Raw genomic sequence first — 23375 nt, forward strand, 5'->3', positions numbered from 1 at the left:
CACGTAAATCCACTAAATGCAGTGCTAGAACAAGCAGTGTACTCTAAAAATCACAAGTGGAAAAGAGAATAGTAAGACATAAATGCAGGACTAACTCTTCAGATTAATTGATAATACCTTGTTCATCTGAAAAGGAGTAAAAGAAATGATCACCTGAGAGGAGGAGAGAGGAAGTAGTATGAATCAGTGAACAAATTGAAGGAATTGACTTTGAATGGAAGGCAGACAAAAATGTCACAATCAGATTCACTGAAGGACTCACATCTGTGCAGAAAAGCAGGACTATAAGGAAAAAGTGAATGATGGGGTTTTTGCTTCTTCATACAGGAACAGTTCTTTCCAACTTAAAAAAACCATTTCTATTCTATCTACATTTTTCCACAGTCACATTGACTGAAGAGTAGCTGGAAATATAGTGAGAGTCTCTATAAGTTTTTATCTTTTTAATCTTACACAAAAAGCTGTTAGAATTTTCTTTTAAATGCCTAGATTATCATCCTAACTTTAAGAAACCCACACCTGTTTCTGGTTACCCCAGAAATTGTTTCAGCCTCTACCACCACAAATTTTGATAGTTCTGATGCTCTTTGTGTTCTCTGGCTATCCTTGAGTCATATTTCTTCCTCTTCTTAGGGCTGTTGCTCTACCTACTGAATTGCAACATTTTTTGTTGTTCTTTAATGGCAGTGTTTGTATTTTGAAATTGTTCTTTAATGACTTTATGCTTGGAAACCCTTTCAAAGCAATAAGTCAAATGCTAATGTTAGCATTAATATAGGGGATAGATCAACAATGAGGTCTAGGGATAAAAAATCAAGCAGCAAGACATTAATCATTAAGCAGATTTAGTGTAACTTAAAATTTTCCCAAATCTTCAAATCAAATTTAGTCAACCAAATCACGTCATATATTCCTCCTCATAAATATATCATGCTTCATCTTAAAATGACACCTGCAATTCAGTGTGAAAGTTGTCATTATACCTTTTCCATTGATGATAAGAAACTTATAGATTCCAGTCTAAATATATTAATATATTGAAATATAAGTGAATATAATAATTTATATTTATATTGTATATAAATTATATATACATTTATATCTATCATTTGGTCTTTATGCCTGATTGTATTTCCCATTCTGTATGGAAATTGTTTATTTGCTGTACTCAATTTAACTTCTTTTTTAATCTGCATCTCAATAGTTGCTTAATACATGGGAGCAGATCCTTTATCACCTTCTTTTACAACTGGGGGTTGTCCTCAGGTGAAAGACCTTACACTTGGCATTGTTGAATCTCATGAGGTTCACATGCATCCACTTGTTCAGAGATTGTCCAGCTCTCCCTGGATGGCATCCCATTCCTCAGGCATGTCAACCCCACCACTCAGCTTCTTGTCATCTGCAAACTTTCTGTAGGTGCACTTGATCCCACTATGTCATCTGTGATGTTATTGAACAGCACTGGTCCCAGTATGGCTCTGTGGGGACACTACTCATCACTGATCACATTTTACCCCTTGATTTTCTCAAGCTGAACTTTCTTTCAATTTATGTTATTTCCACTCTATTTTTAATATCCTCTTTCAGCTGGTTTTATTTTAGAACTCATATTTCTGCACTGCATGCAATTCCAGGCAGTTTTTTTCACACTTAAATAAATTACATTTTGATAAATATTTTGTCATGTTTTAACCCCAGTTGAAAACTAATCTACTATGAAGAAAGTAAGCTCTATCCCAACCAAAACTAGTCCATACTTTCTTTTAAAAATACTCCCCTTTGCAATATAAAATTATGTTAATGCTCAAATTTGATTAATTGTAAATTTTTCTAAAAATTAATCTGAATACATACAATTTTGTATGCAACTTACAGTTAGGTACCTAATTACCTTTGCAGGTCAACTCTTGATCACATTATCAGAATGTGATCTCAATTCCACCAATTTCTGAAAATGAGGAGAAAAAAATGTTGAATCACATTGGGATGTTTGAAAAATGCCCTCTATATCCACACCAAAGGTTCTTAGTGGTTCCATGCTCCATTTATAATGTTGAAAATTAGTATCAAAAACCTCAAAGTGTAATTCCTTTATAAAGTTACCAGAAGTAAACATTTGCGTTAGAAAATAAAAGATTTTCTGAAGTTCTGAATAGATTTGCTCATGTTCTTTAAATTCTTATGTCTATAAGGTTTGTTCCAATCAGCACTGATTATTTTGATAGTAAAGAAGTTAGGAATTGGTTTACATGTCCTATGAGTCCCAGCAGGGTTGGACTCTGAGAGACCTGTAGGACCTGCTAAAAGCAGCAGTAAAAGTCCTACACTTCTCAGCATTCTAGTAGCAAATGGATGTGCATATGATTGAAAATGCTGCAGTAATTGGCTGAGTGTGAAAAATATGAAGATGTATTTATTTGCAGAAGTTAGGTGTTGCCCTCTGTGAGTCAGCTGAGAATGGCAGCATTTAATTAAAAAAAAAAAAATCCTTTGCAATATATAGCTCTGTAAATCCTCAGTGTAGATCCCACAGTGGCAGAAACTATGCACTGAGTTTTCAAGGTGGAGAATGGCAGAACATATGTGAGATAAATGAAAATGTTCTGTACTGCCAGCTATTGCAGCTGAACAAATCACTTGCTTTTTAGTCTACCTCCACAGCTAAACTTCCCTAGGAAAGTCTTTAGGTAAGTGAACAGTCTTCTCCGGGGAGAAAAAAATAAGAGAGCTTTCAGGGAAAAGTTCATTAATTTCAAACAACCTGATGTTCAGTTACACATCTTAATATCAGGACATTTTTGTGGTTCTCAAGTTTACCACTGCACACAAGTACTTTGATTACTTCCTGCATTCTATCACCTGCCTGCTGAGTTTTAAAGATTGTTTAAAATCTATCTCACTCTAGCTGCAGAAGAAAATATATAAGGGCATTAAAATTATGAGCAAGTATCTCTAAAACTAGTGAATTTTGAAGATGTGGTGAATGAGCACTCAAAATAAAGCTTCTGTGACTGCTGTTTCTACATCTATGCACAGGTGCTGATCACTCAGAGATGTTTTGTACCAGCCTGGGCAGTTCTATATATTTCCCTCAAAAATGTTATTTACAAGTGCTCACACTAATGAGCCAATGAAAATATGAATTACAGATTGGATTTAGTTTGCCTAATTTAGGCATGTAACTTACTTTTAAACCCCTGATCCCTACCTACACTTCTGCTCAAAGATCTCTCAAGTACATCTATGTCTTTCTCCAATTGTGGAAAGAAAACTGCCTTAAAGGTTACATCTACATTTTGGTCTTCCCCAGAAAAGTATATACATCCCAGGACAAACTGATCATATGTCCATTTTGCTGAAGTCTCCTCTGTCTGGTATTGTTATGTGTAATTATTATATTTGGTTTTTATTTCAGTCTGTATGATGAATTGTAAGGGCTACGTTAAACCACTGCTGGAGTAGCTGTTTTATTACATGATGTTGCATGCAAATGTTACTTTCTTTGACAAAATCTTTTGAGTTTTTGTAAGGCTGTACAGATCATGAAGAGGTTTGTAGTGTCTCATCCTTGCTGCCTGTAGAGTGTGGTCCCTGCACTGAATGTTATTCTGGAACTGCAATTGTTTTTATCTCAAAGGGAACTCTGAAATTAAAAACTCTGAGAATTAACTATCACACATGGAATGAGAATGATAGAGGGGCAGATTCTAGAAGCCAAGTTATTTGCTAGTGTAGATGTGCCAAATAGTATTTTACAGCTGACATTTCACCAATACTGAATCAAGTGGAATAATTACCCTCAGCATCTGATAACATCACTATTAACGTGTCAGAATGTGATTTGCCTTGACTTTCGTTGTTGACTTTCATTTGGTTTCTTTTCCACTCTAACTCTTGGACCTTTTTCCTTGCATTTGCATTTTTATGCCACTATTCCTAATTTAGTATTGATGAAAGCGCTTTCCCCCTCCAAAGTGCAGTACTTGACAAACATCTTACTGAATTTTATCTTGCTGATTTAAGATCATATCTGAAGATTATTACAGTAATTTTGAATCTTGATCCTGGTCCCTAAAGCATTTGTATGCCCTATTCTGTTAACTAGTATCATTCATAGATTTCAAAGATAATCACAATTCATTTTGTCATCTAAATCACTAATGAAAATATGTTTAAAAGTCTTAGATGTAGACTGTATCTGTAGCTAATTCATTTGTTTATATTCATCCTATTTCTCCTTTAACCTCTAGCCTGAGAACCCCGAAAAGGCATTTCTGTAGTTCCATAAGAATTTAAAACCTGCATTCATATCTAATCTGGTTCACAAAATTATATTTAAGTTACCAAACTGATTGCTCATGTCCCTGAAGAGGAAGCAGTCTGTCACTTACTGAGCTCTGCATTAATGTGAGTTAGCTGTTCTGTCACTAATTTTGCATTCCAATTTAGAAATAGGTAATCAAAAGTAGGCTAATGATGCTATATTTTTCTCATATTCTATTACAAGCACCATGTATTTACTCCACTATATTTATAGAAATTCATGGGTTTGTAGAAAATTACCTCTGCAAATTTTATTGTCATCAAGTGACCTACTTTTCACCTTAGTCCATTTGAACATAGCAGATATATTTACTAACAGTTACCGAGACAACAAATGTGGTATTGTTTTGTCTAGTTCAGCATCCTTTAATGGCCATGCAGTCTATTAAATATCTATTACAGACTCTAGATTTAATAAATGATTTCTAATTGACTAGATGTCAGTGGCAACATTCAAGAAAACTCAGTTACATGGGATTTTTCATTGATTTTCCCCATATTAGAAAATGAAATGTCAGCTACCATTAATTGCATTTCCACAATACCAAGCAAACTGCAAAAGCACATAGCAGCTAAGTGAAAGCACTTCTAGCCTAACATGCAAGAGAAGTATTTTTTAAAAAATTAATCCAATATATAAACAATTATAACAGTTGTGTGCCTCTGTGGGTCAAATTGATGTGAATGCAATAAAAATCTATAATATGGAACCATTTTGCAGGCTTCTAGAAAAAATGCATTTAGAGACACATTCAGCACTTGTTTGTCCTTATACATGTCACTGTCTGCATCCAGCACCACAGAAGTTAGTTTATCCACCATTCTAGGAGTTCTCACCTACAAGGATGACATCACCCCTTGCATGAGCTTGCACTTTGAGTCCTTGACACAAAGACAGAACAGCAAACTTAGATTGTCTTACAAGTATACACAGGTCTACACAGGCTATGTGCCATTACTAAGGAGGATATGATGCAGAATAAAGTTTATGAGATTGTGATACATATCGTCCTTACCATTGAAGACTCAGAGTTCAAAATGTGTTGGTGCATCCTTGCTGCCTGCCTATGTCTGCATTTGTGTGATCAGGCTTTGTGATCACATATGCTTTCCACAGGTGAAACTCCATAGATTTTCCTTCACACGTTCACATTTATCATGCCTGAATTGACCATCGGTCTATACAATCCTAGTGAGATGATATTAGAAGTCTGGATGTGAAAATTCATTTGACTATGTACAATTTACAGTACTGCTAGAAGTTCTTATATCTTTGTAGAGAAAGAAAAAAATCCATGACCTTTCTAAAGTATGTGATGTGGCATTCAATTTCCCTGCATCTGATCGATAAGCAAGCAGGAAGTTCTATCTTTTGCCATGGTAGACAAGCATAATTAAGCAATAAGGCAATGGAGGTAGCTGTGATTATCTTAGGATGCACCTGGGAGCTGCCTTGTTGCTATTTTAAAACATCTTTATGTGAAGGGAACTGTATTAATTTCTGCTGAGAAAGATAAAGTTGGCAGTTCGGAATGCTCATGAGCAGCAGTTTCAGCTGTGCTTTACAGACAGCAGTGTGGTGCGTTCACCCCAAACAGTTTTAGGCTTCTCCTTCAGCAGAAGGAAAGATGGAGCAGGCTGTAAGCGTTTAATTGACAGTTTAGATCAAGCCAAAAAAAAAAAAAAAAAACCACAAAAAACCCAAAGCAACAAAATAACAACAACAGAAAAAAAAACACTAAAGAAACCAACCCACAACCCCTCCTGCAAAACAATTATGCTTTGGCTGGCTTCCAGTGAGTGCAAAACTTAAATTTTTACCAGTTTAGAATAAAAATATGTTGCCTCCAACACTTGATTTTCAGGGAAGACATCTCTGCATAATTAATACTATTGCATCCGCATTCTAATTTATGCATTTTAATTATATCAAAGGCCTAGTGAATAATTAATGCTAGCAAAACAATGGGTCTGAAGCATAAGCTGAAAAGTATCACTTTTTAATGAGCTCTGTAAATTTAAATAACTAATGAAAGCTATTTAACTATTTGATTGTGAGTATATTTCTCCTTGATACAATCCAGGATTAACTACCATAATTGAGCAGCCTCTCAAATGGAGTAATGTTAGCTCACATTAGTTTTTTTCTGAGTGTACTATAGTATATTGACCCACCTGAGCTATATGCTTACAGGAAAGGGATTTATTTGCATGTTTCCCCTTTGGGAGGAGCTGGTATGCCATTGGTATCATCAATAGGATCTAAAATCAAAATTCTGGGCTTAGCATTCCCCTTTGACCTCCTGTATTCAAGTAGGTCAGTTCATGCAAGTTTCATGGGGAGATTTAGAATTGAATCTAAAGAAATACAATACAGAATTTATTATCTTTAAGTTCAGCAATCTAAGAATTAAGGATGTAGGCCAGGTTAGTAATTTAGAGCCTTGCAGTGGTCAGAGAGAGATAGAACCTCTGGAGAATTTAATCTTGCCCTAAAATGGGTTTTTGAAATAGATGGTATTAATAACCATTTGGCAGTGCCTAGCATTTTTCTCTTTCTTACAGAAGAAGCTTAGGATAATGTCTTACCCATACACCTAACTTCTAGACTGACAAGTTTAGAAGAAATTAATCTCACCAGCAAAGGCAGCCTCTAAAACTATGGTGTGAAAAAGACCTGCTCACACCAATCTGAGGGTGTAAAGACCAGGGCAAATCAGAAGGGCTCACAGCACAGAGCTGTGCAAAGTTCAGTGAGTCACTGATAACCAGCATCAGTTGCTTGGCCAAGTCTCAGATTTGAGTTGTCTCCCCCTCTGAAGGGCTCTAAATGTACGTTCACATTAATCTGCCATGCCCAAACAGCAGCCTGCAGCCCGCCCTGCTCCCTGGAGCTGTGCTGGCAGTGTGATGTGCTAAGAGCAGCCTGTCCCAGACGTGCAGCATGTCCTGGCTTTCATGCACTCTGAGTTTGTCACGCCAAGAGTGGTGAAAGCATGTGGACAGCAGACAACACTGACTGCAGAGCATGGAAAGCCTGGCAGCAGTAAGGGCTCATTTATTTAGGAGAGTAAAACAGTACAGCAAATGATGAATTACTGCAATCCCTGGCAATATATTACATACACTCAAGAAATATCAGCTTGTCAATATGAATACAAAATGAATAGCTTCTACCAACTTTTTTTGTTCTTGTTTTCCATATCAGAAGTTTGCACTTTAATGCAAAATGTTTGAGAAAGTGTCATAAAAATAACAACAACAGTATAATGAAAGACTTTTAAATGAAATAAGATTGATAAAGGCTGCTGCCAATTTTGCATATCAGGCCCTTTATTTAAATGCATTAATTTGAGCTCAGTAACTTTTTGCTCCTATGTATGAAATTTTCTCTTTTACCTAATATTATGTGTTGAATTGAAGTATTTGACTCTCCATAGCACTCAGCACTTTTGTTACTGGGGAGATATGAAAGGCAACTATGCAGGAACGAATTGTGTTTTCCCTGTTGTCAGCTGTGTTTGCATGAGCCTGGATGTGAGCTAGTGCTCTCCTCAGTGGCTGTGGCCTGAGTCAGGCAGGGGAGAGTTCCTTTCAGTTTGGTCAGGCTGGATGGTGTGTCCCTTCATGCAGATATCAGGAAGGACAGGGAAGAACAGAAAAGGCTCTTGCAGAGGGAGCTCTGCTCCACGGAAATCTCAGCCAACAATAATAAAAAAATAGCAATCTGCTGCCTGACCCCAGTGAATATTTCATAGAAGTCAGAAAGCAGAATACAAAAGAAAATCTGCCATAATATCAGATTAAACCAGTTTATTTCGTGTGAGCAATAGTATCTGAAAGAGCAGATATTGGGGCAATCTAGGGCTAGTGTCAGAGTTAACAGGCTGACACTGGGGGCTTGTTCTTCACTGCTCAGCTCTCCTGCCCAGGGGCTAGGCAGTATCCTGCTGGTATTCCTCTGTATCCCATTCCTCTCTATGTTCCTTACAGCAGAGCCTAAAATGAGTAGTAAGAACGATTCACCAAGAACACAGCTCTTTTATTGAATCCTGTTTAAGACCAAAACCTGTTTGGCATGTTTGGGATGGAGCTGTCCAGTGCTTGCAATGTGCCTGATGGAAAGAGCTGCTGAAGCAGGACTTCACGGCCTCCCTTTGCTTCTGCCTTTGCAGGACTACGCTGAGAGGGAGAAAGCTGCAGCTAAGGCCCTGGAGGATGTGAAGGCAAACTTCTACTGTGAACTGTGTGACAAGCAGTACCACAAACACCAGGAATTTGACAACCACATCAATTCTTATGACCACGCTCACAAGCAGGTAAACCTGATAAATGTCTTGCATGTTACAATGGTTTCTCTTCCCCCCTCATTGATTGTGGGAGGTTTCTAAATTCACCCAAGTAGAAGACAGTTCATCATTTGATGTTTTCAACTTTAACATGCTGCTTTCCATTAAAATAAAATGGAAAATATTTGCTTTTATCACAATTTCTTTTAAGCTACTCTGACTGAAAGACCTTCAGCTGTAGCTTTAGATACATGCGTAATACTGATGTCTGGACCTAATTTGATAAATTTAAATGTGGAATTACTGAAAAACTACAGTCATGGGGAAAGACCACTTCCTCAAATGACTGGGTCCCTCTTTTGAACATCCCAGTCACAGAAAAGCCTCTATTCTTCACGCTTTTATCAGAAGGTGTATGACCATGCTATTTCAAGATGGTTGTACTGTTTCAAGGGAAAAAAAGAGTTTTGTCTACTATATATATATATTTTAAGCATCTGTTTCTGGAGTTAAAATCTATGTCTCATAATGTTTGCCAGGCAAAATGCATTTTTACTTGCATACAGAATGATATAAAATAATCCTTATGAGACATCGGATTCCTGGAAAAAGATAATAAATACTAATTTTTTATTACTTTTTTTGTATCAATTTCATCACATTTGTATGTGGTAGGTATAATTTACCCATATGTGCCTATTAACTTTATTTCCTGTGTCCCAATTTCCCTCTAATTTTAGCAAAATCCATATTTCAGTTGGCAATATGAAAAGAAAATGCTATTAATTCATATAAACACTTCAGAATTTAAAGACAATGGTTTGTGAAGTCCAGTAGTGAATGTTTCTGAACCTCTGATGCAAGAGATCACACTGGCTGACCTGGCATGCTAAGGACATTTTACTAGATTCTGTAGATGGATCTTTTTCTCCTGTATTTCTGCTAGCCCTTGCATTTAAGTGCTCAGTATTGCATGCATGCAAGTTGCCAGGGAATTGGTGTCCTCTGTGTGATCACACTTCTGAGTTCATGGGGATCAGGGGCTGCCTCAAAAATATGTGAAACCATTACAAGTTGGAGGTATTTCTGAACAGAGTATTAGAAATAATAATGTTGAATAAAATGAGCAATGCTAAAGGCAAAACCCCTTGCTCTCCCTGAAAGCAATCTTATTGTCTTCTGCAGTATCACAGAGGATGTAAATCACCCTGGAATTTTCTGTGTGCATCTATCACAGCACTTTATTAAAAAACTGCCTAAGGTCTGCCCACACATCAAATGCTGAACCATCCTGCTGAATTCAAGCACCCCAGGCAGCTATCCATGGGTAATAATGGGACTCTTTTGTCCCATCACTCCCAAACCAGGGTTATGCATTTATGCATTAAATCAAAAGCAATTCCCCTCATCACCATTCCATTAATTAATCCATAATTTTTTTATAATAATACAAAACAAATGCTCTTCCTAAACCTGTGACTCTAATCCCTATAAATCCCCATTTTCTGCATACAAGATTTTTTTTTACCCTTTAGCTGTTTTTTTTTTAAGTCATCAGAAATGCATCTGAACTCAAATGGAGCCATTTGTGCTCTTTCCTCTTCACACACTCCCCCTACAAAAAGCAGCTTATGCAAAATCAAACGGCCTGCTTCATGCACCAACTATGATTGGGTTGTTGGGCAGGGGAGGTTTTGGCAAGTTTCTGTTATAAAAGGGCTTGTTTAAGCAATCAAACTCTTCTTAATTTTTAGATAAGTTTACTGCTTTAAAAGCTGCCAGACATAGTGCTGGAAACTGAGAGTCTGCACAGAAATGCATGACACATTCAGAATATCAACTGGCAGTGCAGGCTAACCTCATCCTGCCCTTTCAGATGTAGTTCAGAGGCTCAGTTAGTGCAGGATTAGCTAGCTACCCTCCTGATGTGACAGGGTAATTCAGTCTCTTCTCCTCTCTCACTTCTTACCTGGTCAGCCAAGTCTGGGAAAATAATTGGTTTGCCTGTAGGAATAGTGTAAGTATTTACTCTGACTTTTATAGTCAGTCACAGAAAAGTCTCTCTTCATGCTTTTATCAGTGTAATCTTAAAACAAAAAAAATTAAAAAAAAAAAAAGTTAATTCATGGTTTCTTGTGGGTTTAGTTAACTTCATTTCAAAATGTTTATTCTGGGAGGGACATTAGCCACCACAAGAGCTTCTTGCTCTGAGGGTATGTTTTCTGTTTTCCAGCAGTTATTTGAGGGTAGCTTTAGCATCTGCATGGATATGTTCTAAGCATCATTCTTCTAATGGAGAGTAAATTAAAATGAGACACTCTTTGCACCTTAGTAACAATACAGTATAGTCCTCCCATGTGATTTCCCATTTAAATTCTACTACTTTACAATTTGTATTAAAGTGGAAATGAACTTTAGAGAAGATAGAAAGGCAGAAAAAAGTATATTGCACTGAGTGCCTAATCATAAGTCTTTTGTTTGTCTTCCAGAGGAAACAGATTTTATTCAGAGAATTGTGGATTTAATTCCAAATATTATGGTTTCATAAAATTAACTTTGTGATCCATTTTCTTATAGATTATTTCAACCAGTTGTTATGGCAGGAAGTGCTGAGTCCTGGACCTAGCAGTTGGCATATCAGCCACTGCCCTCCCTGTCCTCAGAGGCTGTAAAATAATATGATGACAGTCTGACCTTGTTTGCATAAATGGTCTTTCTGTTGTCTTTCTGTGTTAGATTATTCTAAAGCAATATACTCAGAGATACTTTCTCTCCCTCTCTCTGCTTGCTACATACCTTCAAATTTATATGCCTAAAAATATGATGTATCTGTACATATATATGCATAAAATTTTGACAGACCATCAAAGATCAATGCCTATACCTTCATTATCTTCTAACACTGTAATGACCCTGGAGAGTTCTTATATTAAACTATTTTTGAGTAATATTTTCCCACTATTAAACAATTCTTATTCCTTTGGTTGTCTTTTCAGCATTAGTCTCAATATCTTTCCTAACACACTATAAGAATTTTTCATTAATATTACCTGCTATTGGAAATTAGTTTCTTTCAGTGCACTGATGGATAAGGTGAACACAGAAAATCTGTCTGATGGAAGTTTGCACTCCTGAGCCCTGTGTTATTAAACCTGATGCTAAACAAGACTGGGGCAGGAGTGGGAGTGACTTTCCTGGGAGAACCTAGTCTTTCATCACCGTACAGCCCTGTGCATACATCTCTCATTGGCCCACCACATGTCAGCTAACCCACTCAAAATCACAGCTTTTTCCCTTTGTATTTTTTCCCCATGACTTTATCAAGTCAGGGGCAGCAGTCACAGGGAGTAGCCTATTTGATAAATCTGCAGTTTCTCTCCTCAAGCATCAAGGTGAAGGATACTTGCTCTCGCTTGCTCGCTGTGTTCTCTGTAGTAAAAGTGAACTGCACCAGAACAGGGTACCTTGGCTCTGCCAAAGCTATCTGAACACCAAAAAGCACAGGGGTCCTGGTGAGAATTCATTTAAAAGTGATCAGGATGTAGATAACCAAGATAGGCTGCCACCTGAAACCTGAAAAGGTTATATCTGTGGGAGTAGGTTAAGCTGAAAATAATATATGTGTAGTTCTTTTTAATAATGTTGTGCAAGTCTTTAAAATGAAGCCAAACTTGAGCAGAGATGTCAATTTGGTTGACATTATTAAAAGGAATCTTTTAATAACTCCAGGTCATGCTCAATGTTCATTCATTCAGTTAACAGCAAAGTGGTTGAAGCTTTCAATTTTTTGGCCAAATAATCCTTAGTAATGAGCAACGTTTTTAGATGTCAGCAAATGAGAAAATAGCAAATAATGATAATAATAATATAGATGTAAGCAGCAAAGAAAAACAAGACTGTATTGCCATCTTGGGGTTTCTTATGACAAAGCAAGCCTTTAGTTTTGTTGTCAAAATTTAATCATGCAGTTAAATGCATCACATTCTCTCTTGTGATAAAAAAATGCACAAACTAATAAAAACCTATAAAAAGCACCTTACAACATACATTTTAGTGTCCTTGAAGGTGGCAGTACTAAGTAAGCAAACAGAAGTTTCAGTCTACTCTATTTTACATGCACATACCTGTATTTTAGTATTTACATCCATGCATACTAGCATTTGGTTATATTTTTGGCATGAGAGCCTGATTTAGTGTGTACAGCTGTTGGCACTTACTGTTAAGCCTTTATGGTGCTTGTGGATTTAAACTCTAATTCAGGCAGAGATTTAGCTCCTGTTAAACTTCAAAGCTAGCAAATATACTTACATTTTAGCCATCATTTCTGCTACCATGCAGAAAATGCACTGATAAGTTTACTCAGAGAAAGCTCCAGGAATGAGTGTAAATGCTGAGATCTTGTTAGTTCATCTTGAGGGTGTTTTTTCCAGGATCTCTATGTTTATTGGAAGAAAAATAAGCCATGTGTTTTGGCGCCAAGGTAAACCTGTATTACCCAAACAATTTTCATTTGGAGAAAAGACAACTGGTTTGGCAATATCTGAGGGATTTCACCTTAGGATCTGGATCTGGGAAATTAGGCAAACATGTTAAGAAACCTTCTTGTGGACAAAGGAACGCATATTTATCAGTAAGAACACACTAACAACAGACAGGAACACACCAGCAGGAAGGTTCCCTACTATTTGTGCTTGTGTAGACTCTGCTTTTTCCCTTGAAGCACAGGTGGACCCATTGGTGCTCCCAGGGGGACACGGCCAAGGTCCTTCCATGTAGCCCCTGCTTCTGTACCTCTGCATCAGGACATCAGCCTGTAAAGAGCTGACCCTTTAAAAGCAGGACACTGCCCTGACTTTGTGGGGCCAAGTTTTGCACATGGGGTCTGTACTCTGTGGCCTCCTCAGGAGACAACCTGAGTGGTAAGACCTCATATTTCTTGCTTTCAGCTGGCAAGTGGTGCTGTCAGCAGTCACCAGGATTCTGCTCCTGTAACTCACAAAAAAATCACCTTGGTTTGATGCTCATCAAGAAATACATGTATAATAAAATTTTCACATTCCTCACATCCCTAGCAACATTAAAGAGAAAAAATCAAACAAGAGAAACAGTAACATGATGTTAGATTCCCTCAAACAGCTGGTTTATAAGTGAACTTGAAGAGATGTAAGAATTTTGTATATATTGTAGTCACCGTCCTCTTTAACTACCAATGGATTTCTATGCCTCAAAGCAACTATGACATACACAAATTGCTAATGTGTGCAATTTAGAGGGTTTAAAATTGGGCTCTGTCCTGAAAACTTTGAACTTTCTAAGAGGTAGCCCTATAAGCAGGACCCTCAAAAAAAAAAAAAAATTATTTATATGCATAAAATGAAGGAAGCTCACATGTTTTACAAGAGAGGGGTATTAGAGATTGAATTACATCAGAATATTGGCATTATGATTCAATGCAGTCAACAGTTTCACTGTTTTTTTCTACAAAGTACTATTTAAATTCAGTGAAATGCCTGCTAATTTTTAACTTTAGACAAATCTATTGCCAGTTTATATTTTAACTATCTCTGCTATACAATTATTTAGTATGATCATCTCTTCCAGTATAACATTTGTCAGACACTTCTGCTTCTTTGCAACATTTTTTTTTCTCTTGAATTCGGTGGTTATGGATGCTGTAGAATTCTCAACTGTTGTTTCATTTATTCATTAATCTACAATAGAAATAACAATTTTCTCTGCTCTATCCTTTTAAGCACATCTTTCTCTTCCTTTGGAAACAGCATACTCTTGATGTTTTTAAGTTTATTTTTATATGAAGACCAAAGTTAAAAGCAAGGAATTAATTTTTGTGGTCTATCATATCATTTCAATGTCTTTTTGCCTTAAAGACACACTTTTTTCTTGCTCATTGTGAAAGTAGCTATTTTCTTGTTGCTACTTATTCCTATGCCATTTATTACATTCTCTAATTTCTGCTATAGCTTCACACTTTCTTAGCTGTTCACCATACACTGATTTCTCAATGTATATTCTTGTTCTTACTTCCAAAAATTACTTCCACTCTGATTGTAACTCTTCTCGAAGAGCAAGTTTTTGATAGTTTCTTGCTGAATAGTTATGCTTTTCTCACACTGCCTTTTCCATAATTAAATTTAAAAGTTTTTCTCACTCTTTCAGAATTTTTTCATGTGAATTAGCCCCTTCCATTCATCATTCTTGCATATAAACTTGTTTTGATTATAAACTAGATTACCCCAACAGTAGTGGATTGTTAGATACAGAACTGATTGTGATGCCTATAAATGAGGTTTACAAGCTCTTTGTGTACTAAGAACAAGCTTTCCACTGCTCATGGCTATTGGGCTGAAATTTTGTTTATGGATCACAAGCTTTAGTAAATTAACAGAAAAAATACATAGTATTTGCAAAGTCAAAAATAAAGAAGTGAGAAGGCTTCAGAATCAATACTGTTGGGACACCCTAAAGCGATACGTTTATGTATCTGCCCTTTAATGAAATCTTTAATCTGAGGCTGCATGTTGTTTTCACTGAGGAAAGGTCCCTGACTCAGTACTGAAGATGGACTGTACTTTAGAATTTAATCCCTTTTGTGCAGGGGTTGCAGCTGCTGCCTGCAAGAGAAGTGATGATGTGAAATGAGGGGGAAACAGAAGGAGATCAGGTGGGTTTGGGAAGCAATTATGGAAATAGGTGCGGACAGAAACTGCTAGAACAGCAAGGCATGGAAGTATCCTCAGAAATTAGAGGACAAGGGAGAAGAAAGAGTTACAAGAGGAAGGACCTGGATAAATAGTCGGTAAATGAGGAGAAATACCAGGATAAAGCACAGCAGGAAACTCTCAGTGTCAGCCACTTAGCACCACCAATGTCTACGTCATTGCATTTAGAGATGGGGAACTGAGTGAATAGGCCACATTTCACCACTCTAATTCTGTTAGAGAGAGTACCATGGATATTGTACTGGCACACAGTGTTGCATTGAAAATAATACAAAGGACTTACACAACATAAAAAATGCTAGATTCTGGGAAAAAAGCAAAGAATGGAACGTATAGTGCTGTTTTCATATACATTTTCATATTTTACTACTGCTAGATAATATAAGACCAAAAATTTCTTGTCCTGAATGCTGCCTTCTGTTATTTAGACACAGAGAAATCCTGCCTTTCAAAAAACATGTTTGAATCACAGCTGCTGTGCTTCTGAGCACCTGCAATCCAGCAATTTTGAAATGCTGAAGTAGCAGTTCAGGGGAACAGACAATCAGGTTGTGTCACATCACAGAAAGTAATGCAAATAAAGTAACATAAAGCAAAATATCAGCATTTAAGTAAAGGAATAGTGTACAACATAGGCACAAAAGCAGGACATAAACAACATGATAATTCTGCGGTTTCACTGAACTAAGAACATTTATCTTCCCAGTTTGAAAATTTCTTCAAATTAATGCTTGCTTTATAATATCATGCAGTTTTTTCTTAAATGATGTGAGGGGAGGCTTGTATTTATAGGTCTGCTACACAGAGATGCTTCTACTGCACACCAGAACAAGTGCATGTACCAGAGTAGCTCCAGAGCAGCAGAAGCAGCATTATCAAATACCACTGAGCACACTCTGGTGATTAGGAGTGACTCGAGGCAACACATTCTAAAGAAATGTCACCAGAAACAATTCTTTATTTTAAACTTACTAGTCTGTGCAGACCAGTGTGCTTTATAAAGAACTGTTAAACCTGCTGCCCTACCAATGCTTTGCTGCTTTCTTATTACTCAGTGATAAAGTAAATAAATTGGCAGTATTCATCCTTTTTAAATTGCATATTACTTAGAATAATGAGATTCCTTTCATTATTGGCCCTCAAAAAAAAATTCTTGCAAATAACACAGGGCTTCTTTTAAATTTAATGTTCTTGATAAGCTAAAAATGCTAGATGCTATGGAATTACATTTGGTGTTCTTTAGAATGAATGCTAATTAACATGTAAATTAGCAATTTAACCCTCTTTAAATTGGAAAAAATCCCATGGGACACCTAATTTTATAGTTGTTAATGGTGGTCCAATGACTGTAGAATTTTTCTTAAGAATTTCATTATATAAGGAATTACAAAAGTATACTATCTGGTTTTGGCATTTAAGACATAGCAATAACCAGAATGTCAGCTAGAGGAAGTGCTTTTCATTAATGCCTGTGTTATTGTTCTTTCTGTTCTTCTCAGATGATACGCTTTTTAATTACTAAAGTTTTAAAAGCAATTTTCCTAGCAGGAAGAATAGTTGATGCAGTGTAATGGATGACTTATTAAAATAAGTAAGGAATTGTAAGGATTATGTTTATAACAAAACCAAAAATGATGATGCCAAACCACAGCAAAACACAAAAATACCTCTCAAACAATCATTTTAGATTTTAATTTTGCACAATAAATCCTCACTCAGAGCATGAAGAAACACACTCTTTTTCAATCATATTTATTTTAAAAGGTGCAATTGATCTGGTAGAAACAGAATATTTGGTTCAAATAATTTCCCACTGCTTCAAACTTTTCTTCCATTTAAAATACAGACAAAGAAAAAGATCCCAAAACTAAATTAGATTAAGCATTCTGTTATTACTGTTTTAACATGGCAATGATAACTGAAACCAAAACCAAAAAATTGAAACAAAAGACTTTCTGAAACATTCCATTCAAATTTAAAAAAATGGTTTTGACCAGGTCATAGTTCTTTATCCTAGTGTATAAAAAGAGTTATCAAAATCAACATATTCCTCTTTGGTTTTGAGTTCTGAAATGTTAATGCGTGCAGAACATAGAATATTACTTAGTTAAATGAGCTAGGCGTGTAGAACCTAAGTATTTATGTTTAGATTATTATTCCCTGTTAACCTTTAGGGCAGCCAGACTGAAGTCGTCCCTGTGTTATTTAATAAATAGCTTATGTTTAAGTATAATTTATGTTGGATATTGTTGTCCTTTTGAACATCTCTGTATTCAGGGATACAGAATTTTTCCACTTTTTAAATACCAGATATAAAGACAGAAGAAGCAGAATAAACAGAATGTTTTCTATCTACTTCTATGCAAAATATCACCATTCATGTGAAACTGTGTTCATGATGAAGGGCTGGGCAGGTTTGACTGCAGATGTACATTCTATTTCCTGTGCCAGCTTCAGAGTATTGGCAAATATTACATAATACTGTGTGATAATAATTTGTAATGTAATAGTACAAATATTACACAATGCACAATACATATTTTGCACAGTTGTTTGGGTTTTTTGTGTTAAATCAGTAGATCTGGAATACCTGGTGTCACTTCAAGGTCAGGTTCTATGCTATGTACAGACAGTGAGGTGAGAGAGGCAAAGCACTGCCAGATGCTATGATTGGCTTTGGTGACTGTGGGCTCACAAGTATTTGAAATCATATTTTTGGAATGACTTTTAGAATAAGGTATTATTCAACCAGATTAAGGAACCTGTTCCACAGGATGTGCCACTTCTGTACATATCTTACCTGAGAAAGTCCTGTGCCATAATCAACTTTTTGGAAATACAGCAGTTAGATGTCATAGCAAAATAGTAAATGTTCACAGAAAAATTATATTTCACTTGGCTTCTGCATAACTTTTGAACTTGAACTTGCATAAATTTCCCTCACCTGAAAAAATGATAATACTTTTAATCCCATTGACATACATAAAATATATTTGGCACTATAAATATCTGTCTAGAATTTGTATCTATTATAGTTCTGTTCATTTTTAAATGCCTGTACCTTCCAAGCAGTAATTCATATGCAAGAATGTAGCTGCACAATTGATTCCTGTGGAGCTTTAAGTGATACTTATCATCTAGGTTTGTGTTCAAGGAACTTTACAATGTGCCTTGTACATCTTTAAGGGGCATTCCTAGCAGAAAAAAAAAATTAAAGCAAAATAGAAACATATCTGTGCATCACCAAACAGCATTAAAAAGGCTGAGATTAGTAATTTATCATCCTTACTTAGTTAAATGCTTTAATTAACATATTTTAATGTGTCTCTAAGGGAAAAATAAAGGAGGCAATGCAAACTGATTATCATTTCACATTTTTTACAATTTTATAATAATTAAGTTTTATCAGAAGTCATTTAAAAGATGCAGGGTTTCTAAGCATCTTCTCAGATTAAATTTCACTGGAATAAATAGAGAAATGTAAGTGACATGCACATGAATACCAAACAAATGTAGTAGTGCAGGTGATGGGACAGTAAAAAAAATATCTATTTCTTGAAAAAAAAAAACAAAACCAAAAAACTAAAACCAAACCAAAAAAGCCTAAACTGTTATTTTTCAGGAAATATTTTTAGAGTAGAATGGTTACCAAGGAATGTGATAAGATCAAAGCTATAGTTCATACAGAAGGTTTACATCATTTAGTTTCAAACAAATTGAAATGGTTCATAAAGATTGACATACTTTGCTTCAGCAGTGTTACTTTAGAAAAATACCTTTCAAAATTTCTTGTAAGGTATACAATAATACTTTCATAATATTAATTATAACATAACCACACTGTTGTTTATCATTCTTGAGATACAGAAATTATGAAAATTGCAACTTTTATACATTACGTTTCATTGCTGTTTAGATGCATTACATCAAGACTTGATAATTTCTTTTTCTATATAAATTTTTCAAATTTTATTCTCCTAAGACTAAAAAATAAAGAAATCCCAGATATCAAAGTTTTCTGCACAGCTGAACTTCTAGTCTTTAAAGAAGTGTGTAAGTATACAGGAATTGACACACACCCCCTGGAATTCTGTGACATACTTTATGCTTATAGTTAGCATTCCTTGGCTTGTTTTCAGCTCTTAGCATGTTGATGGATTCCAAGTACTGCTTCCTTCAAAAGAGACACCTAAATACTTATATTGAAAAGTCACATTCCGTTGATGTGTGTTTACACTTTCCATTTAGGATCTGTGGTATTCAACAGGGTACTAAATCATTTCTGGCAGAAGAAAAACAGCGTATGGCTTCTGTTCTGAACCTGCCTTGGATCTCCCATCTTAGCCCAGCCCAGTGAATGTCAGATCACTATTAATTGAGAAAATACAGGGTAAAGTAATACCATGTTTGGGGGTAAACCAGTGCAGTTTATTAGGGAACATAATCTCCCCAGGCAAGAGGTCACAGCACCAAGGCTGAGAGTTCAAGAAGCGTTTGGACAATGCTCTCAGGCACACGATGTCAGTCCTGTGAGGGGCAGGAGTAGGATCCAATCACCCAGCTCAGAATATTCTGTGATTCTGTGATAGTTACCAATATTTGAATACAAAAATATTTCCTAAATTATACAATGTAATTCTCACCTTTCAAAAGGAATCCAGAATATTCAGATTAATCCATCTTTACTTCAAAGCAACATTAATTCTTCGCATGGGCTCATAATGACCATCTTTACTGAGTTCTGTGTTACACTTATATAATTCGATTCTGATTTACACCAAACATTCAATTTGTTGACATAATCTTGGCTCTCAATAACCTGTGTCAGAGTCTGATTTCCTTCCCATTTTGAATTTTAGCGCACCATAATGTCCATTTTTTTCGTTTTAAAAAATGGAAAAAAATTGAGATTCTGGCTTTAAGATTGAAAATTGGAACAGCATGCATGTCAAACAACAAGTCATAGCCTAATACATCTAAACATGGAGTGCATCAGAAGTATACAGCAATTGTTATAGAAATTTTGTTATTTCAGGGAAATGAACAAATTTTTTCTTATATAATTCTTTTTATTGTTGTAGAAGGTCTCTCTAAAGATAAACCTACAATACGTGAAAAAACAATCAAGTTTTTTTTCAGAAATTAAAATTATAACATTTAGTCCATCCGTCCTACTTCTCCTTATCTTCAGAATAGTTTCCAGTATTGTTCTAACACATCTAGTCTAAAGAATGTGAAACAACTACCATCATATTGTATCTGGATTGGTGCATATTTTAAGAGGCTTTTTTTTTCATTTCAGTACATATACTCATGGTATTTCTCTTTTTTTTTTTTGCAAGAAAAAATTAAAAGTCAGGGTTGTAGAAAAATATGGATTACTGGAATAAAAAAACATGGTATAAATAAAAGAGCAGCTTTGAATTTTATAGGAATGAGAATTTCATGGGAGGGAGTAGTAAAGCTTGCTTAAAAGGTTCTTTGTGTCAAGTGATAGGAAAGAATTTAAATAGTGACACAGTATTTCTGAAATAGTGAGTGATCTTTAGACTCTTAAACATTCTCATATCTACATGAAAAGCTAAATGTGTTCATAGCACCATTTGATATAAGAGTAAACAGACATTATCTGTGTGGCTAAGAGGATAACATTAAATGCTACCTCCCATAACTCCAGAACATATAAGTGAGTAAGAAAAGTAGTACAGGATTGCTCTTATAAAAGTGCACCATGTTCATTTCTACTCTCTTTTCAGGAAGCAGTTTCTAGAATACTGTTAAAAATTTTAAATTATGGCACCACAGTTTAAGTGTGTCAAGTTTCAGCTCAGTGACGTGTAGCACACCAGTAAGTTCAAGGGAACAAAATACAAGTCACAAGTTGCAAATAAGTAATATTTTAAGCACATAGTAATAAAAAAGGAGCTAGACACAATCAAAATATCTATGCCTTTATAAACTAGAAAATTAGGGCATTCACTCTTCATGGTTTGGTCATCTTTTTCTATGACACAGTGAATTTGCTTAAGAAGCACCGTACTGCTCTTGTCATTTCAGAAGGAAATTCTGTTTAACTGGGAAGAGAGATGGATAAGCCAAGTAGATGGAAGAAAGCATCAAAGGAGAGAACAGACAACAATAATGTGAAGCAAAATTTGGAAAATAATTAAATAAACCATAAAATATAACTAAAACAATCTTTTTACATATCAGTGCAATGTACGGGGATGTGTTCTCAGAAGACTGTCTCTGATAACCAAAGGCTATACCAGGCTCTTAAATTATTATCCCTGAAAAAAAAAACCAACAACCAAATAAAACCAACCCCTCCACCCCCCCCCAAAAAGAACCCTAACATATGTTCATATTTTTTTGCAAATAATCCAGAAACTGGTACATAAACTATTCCAATCCCATGCATGAAGAAATTAAAATTAACAGATTTTCCATCTGAATGTGCTGCCTCTGTGGACCTCCTCTATGACAAAAATAGCACAAATACACTTCATCTATATTATGGGTCTCTAAAAATAATAACATTATTAATAACATTAAAGTAATAACATTAAAGTTGATATTTAATCTGTATCATATTTTTAATCCATAATCTTTGATCTGTATTTCTATATTAGCATTATGATGATCAACATAGACATACAGGAAATAAAAAAAGAGAACTGTATATAACAAATGTAAATAAAATATTTGCATATATTTGTATAAATAACAAACTATAGCATAAACTTCTTTTAGGAACTTAGTTTCATAAAGATGAAAGATCTTGTAAAATGGGCTGGGAGGAGAAAAATCAAACAGAAAGATGTGAGAGAGAACAAAGAAATTTCAAAGAGCACTTGGCAGATGGTTTAAGAACCCAAATCCCAGAACAGAAAAAGACCAAATAGGTTATAAACAGCTAATCTCATTTAGACGGAAAGTCAATTCTCTCTGTCTTAAATTTATAATAAAGGAGAGAAAGGAAAAATGGATGGTAAATACTATAAATCACAAGTGTAGAAATTGGAAAAGAAGTGATGAAGGAAGTAAAAAGGGCAAAAGAAAAATCTGTAGTCATCAGAGATGAGGGCAAGAAAGTTTCTGAAAACGTATTGAAAACATAAAGTATCTTCTGGTCCAAATTGAAATTATTTACTTTTTAGAAGTGACATAAAAAAGACTATTCAATACAGATTTCTGTTCTATACTTGGAACAAAGCCAAATGACCTAGCCACATCCATGATGTTTAGGATGAGTGTGAAGTACGACTCCATCATTACTTAAGAAGGACCTTAAACATGTTCTAGAAATAAATATTTTTGTCTCAGCTAGTTCAGGCCATAAACTCTCCTAATATTTAATGTTGATTTTTAATGAGTCTCAGAGCACTAGCAGAAAAAGCATCAAGCTAGATGATGCCATGATAGGATTTAAAAAGAATAGACAACAAAATCTGTCATTCTGACATTAGTGCCAGGGAAAATATTGGCATGACTGATCCAGGTCTCTATAAAAGATAGAAAAGATGTGATTGGATGATTACATAATTCCGTTGTGATCTTTACTGATTGAGCAAAACTGCAAGGAAAGCTCATGTATTAAAGCTCCTTTACTTGGAGCAGGCATTTTTTGTTATAGAATTGCTGCTAGATTCCTGGTTACCTGTAACGATCCTACTCCAGAAGATCTCAGTCTGCTTTGAGCAAATAAAAGAGAAAAAATATTTTGGTTTAGACTGATTAAAAAAAAAAAAAAAAGCCACAAGCTAAAATATTTTTATAGCTAGTTATATCATCCTATTAAGAAAGCAATTTTTTACTTCCTTCATATATTTGATGAGGCTTCTGCTTTAACTCCCTCTAGTATCCTTACACATATTTACGCAGTTTGTAACTTTTCATCTAAAGTCCAGTGGCTGGTGATGATAAGAAAGTTTACATTTATCTCAAGTACATATTAAAGTGTTTCTTTTTAGTGATGGATCTGGTCTCTTGCAGAACACCTTCAAAGTCACCGTAGAGT

At 35.4% G+C, this 23375-nt stretch overlaps 1 protein-coding gene across 2 annotated transcripts in view; it reads left to right on the forward strand.

The window, feature by feature from the left end:
- ZNF804B (zinc finger protein 804B) overlaps positions 1 to 23375 on the forward strand; it is a 222085-nt gene that overhangs the window by 181414 nt on the left and 17296 nt on the right. For both annotated transcript variants that reach the window (XM_041714402.2, XM_030264643.4), the window contains exon 2: positions 8502 to 8645. In XM_041714402.2, coding sequence (XP_041570336.2) covers positions 8502 to 8645 — 144 coding nt within the window. The remainder of the gene's footprint in view (positions 1 to 8501; positions 8646 to 23375) is intronic.

Source organism: Taeniopygia guttata, chromosome 2 (assembly GCF_048771995.1).
Source record: "Taeniopygia guttata chromosome 2, bTaeGut7.mat, whole genome shotgun sequence".
Lineage (NCBI taxonomy): Eukaryota > Metazoa > Chordata > Aves > Passeriformes > Estrildidae > Taeniopygia > Taeniopygia guttata.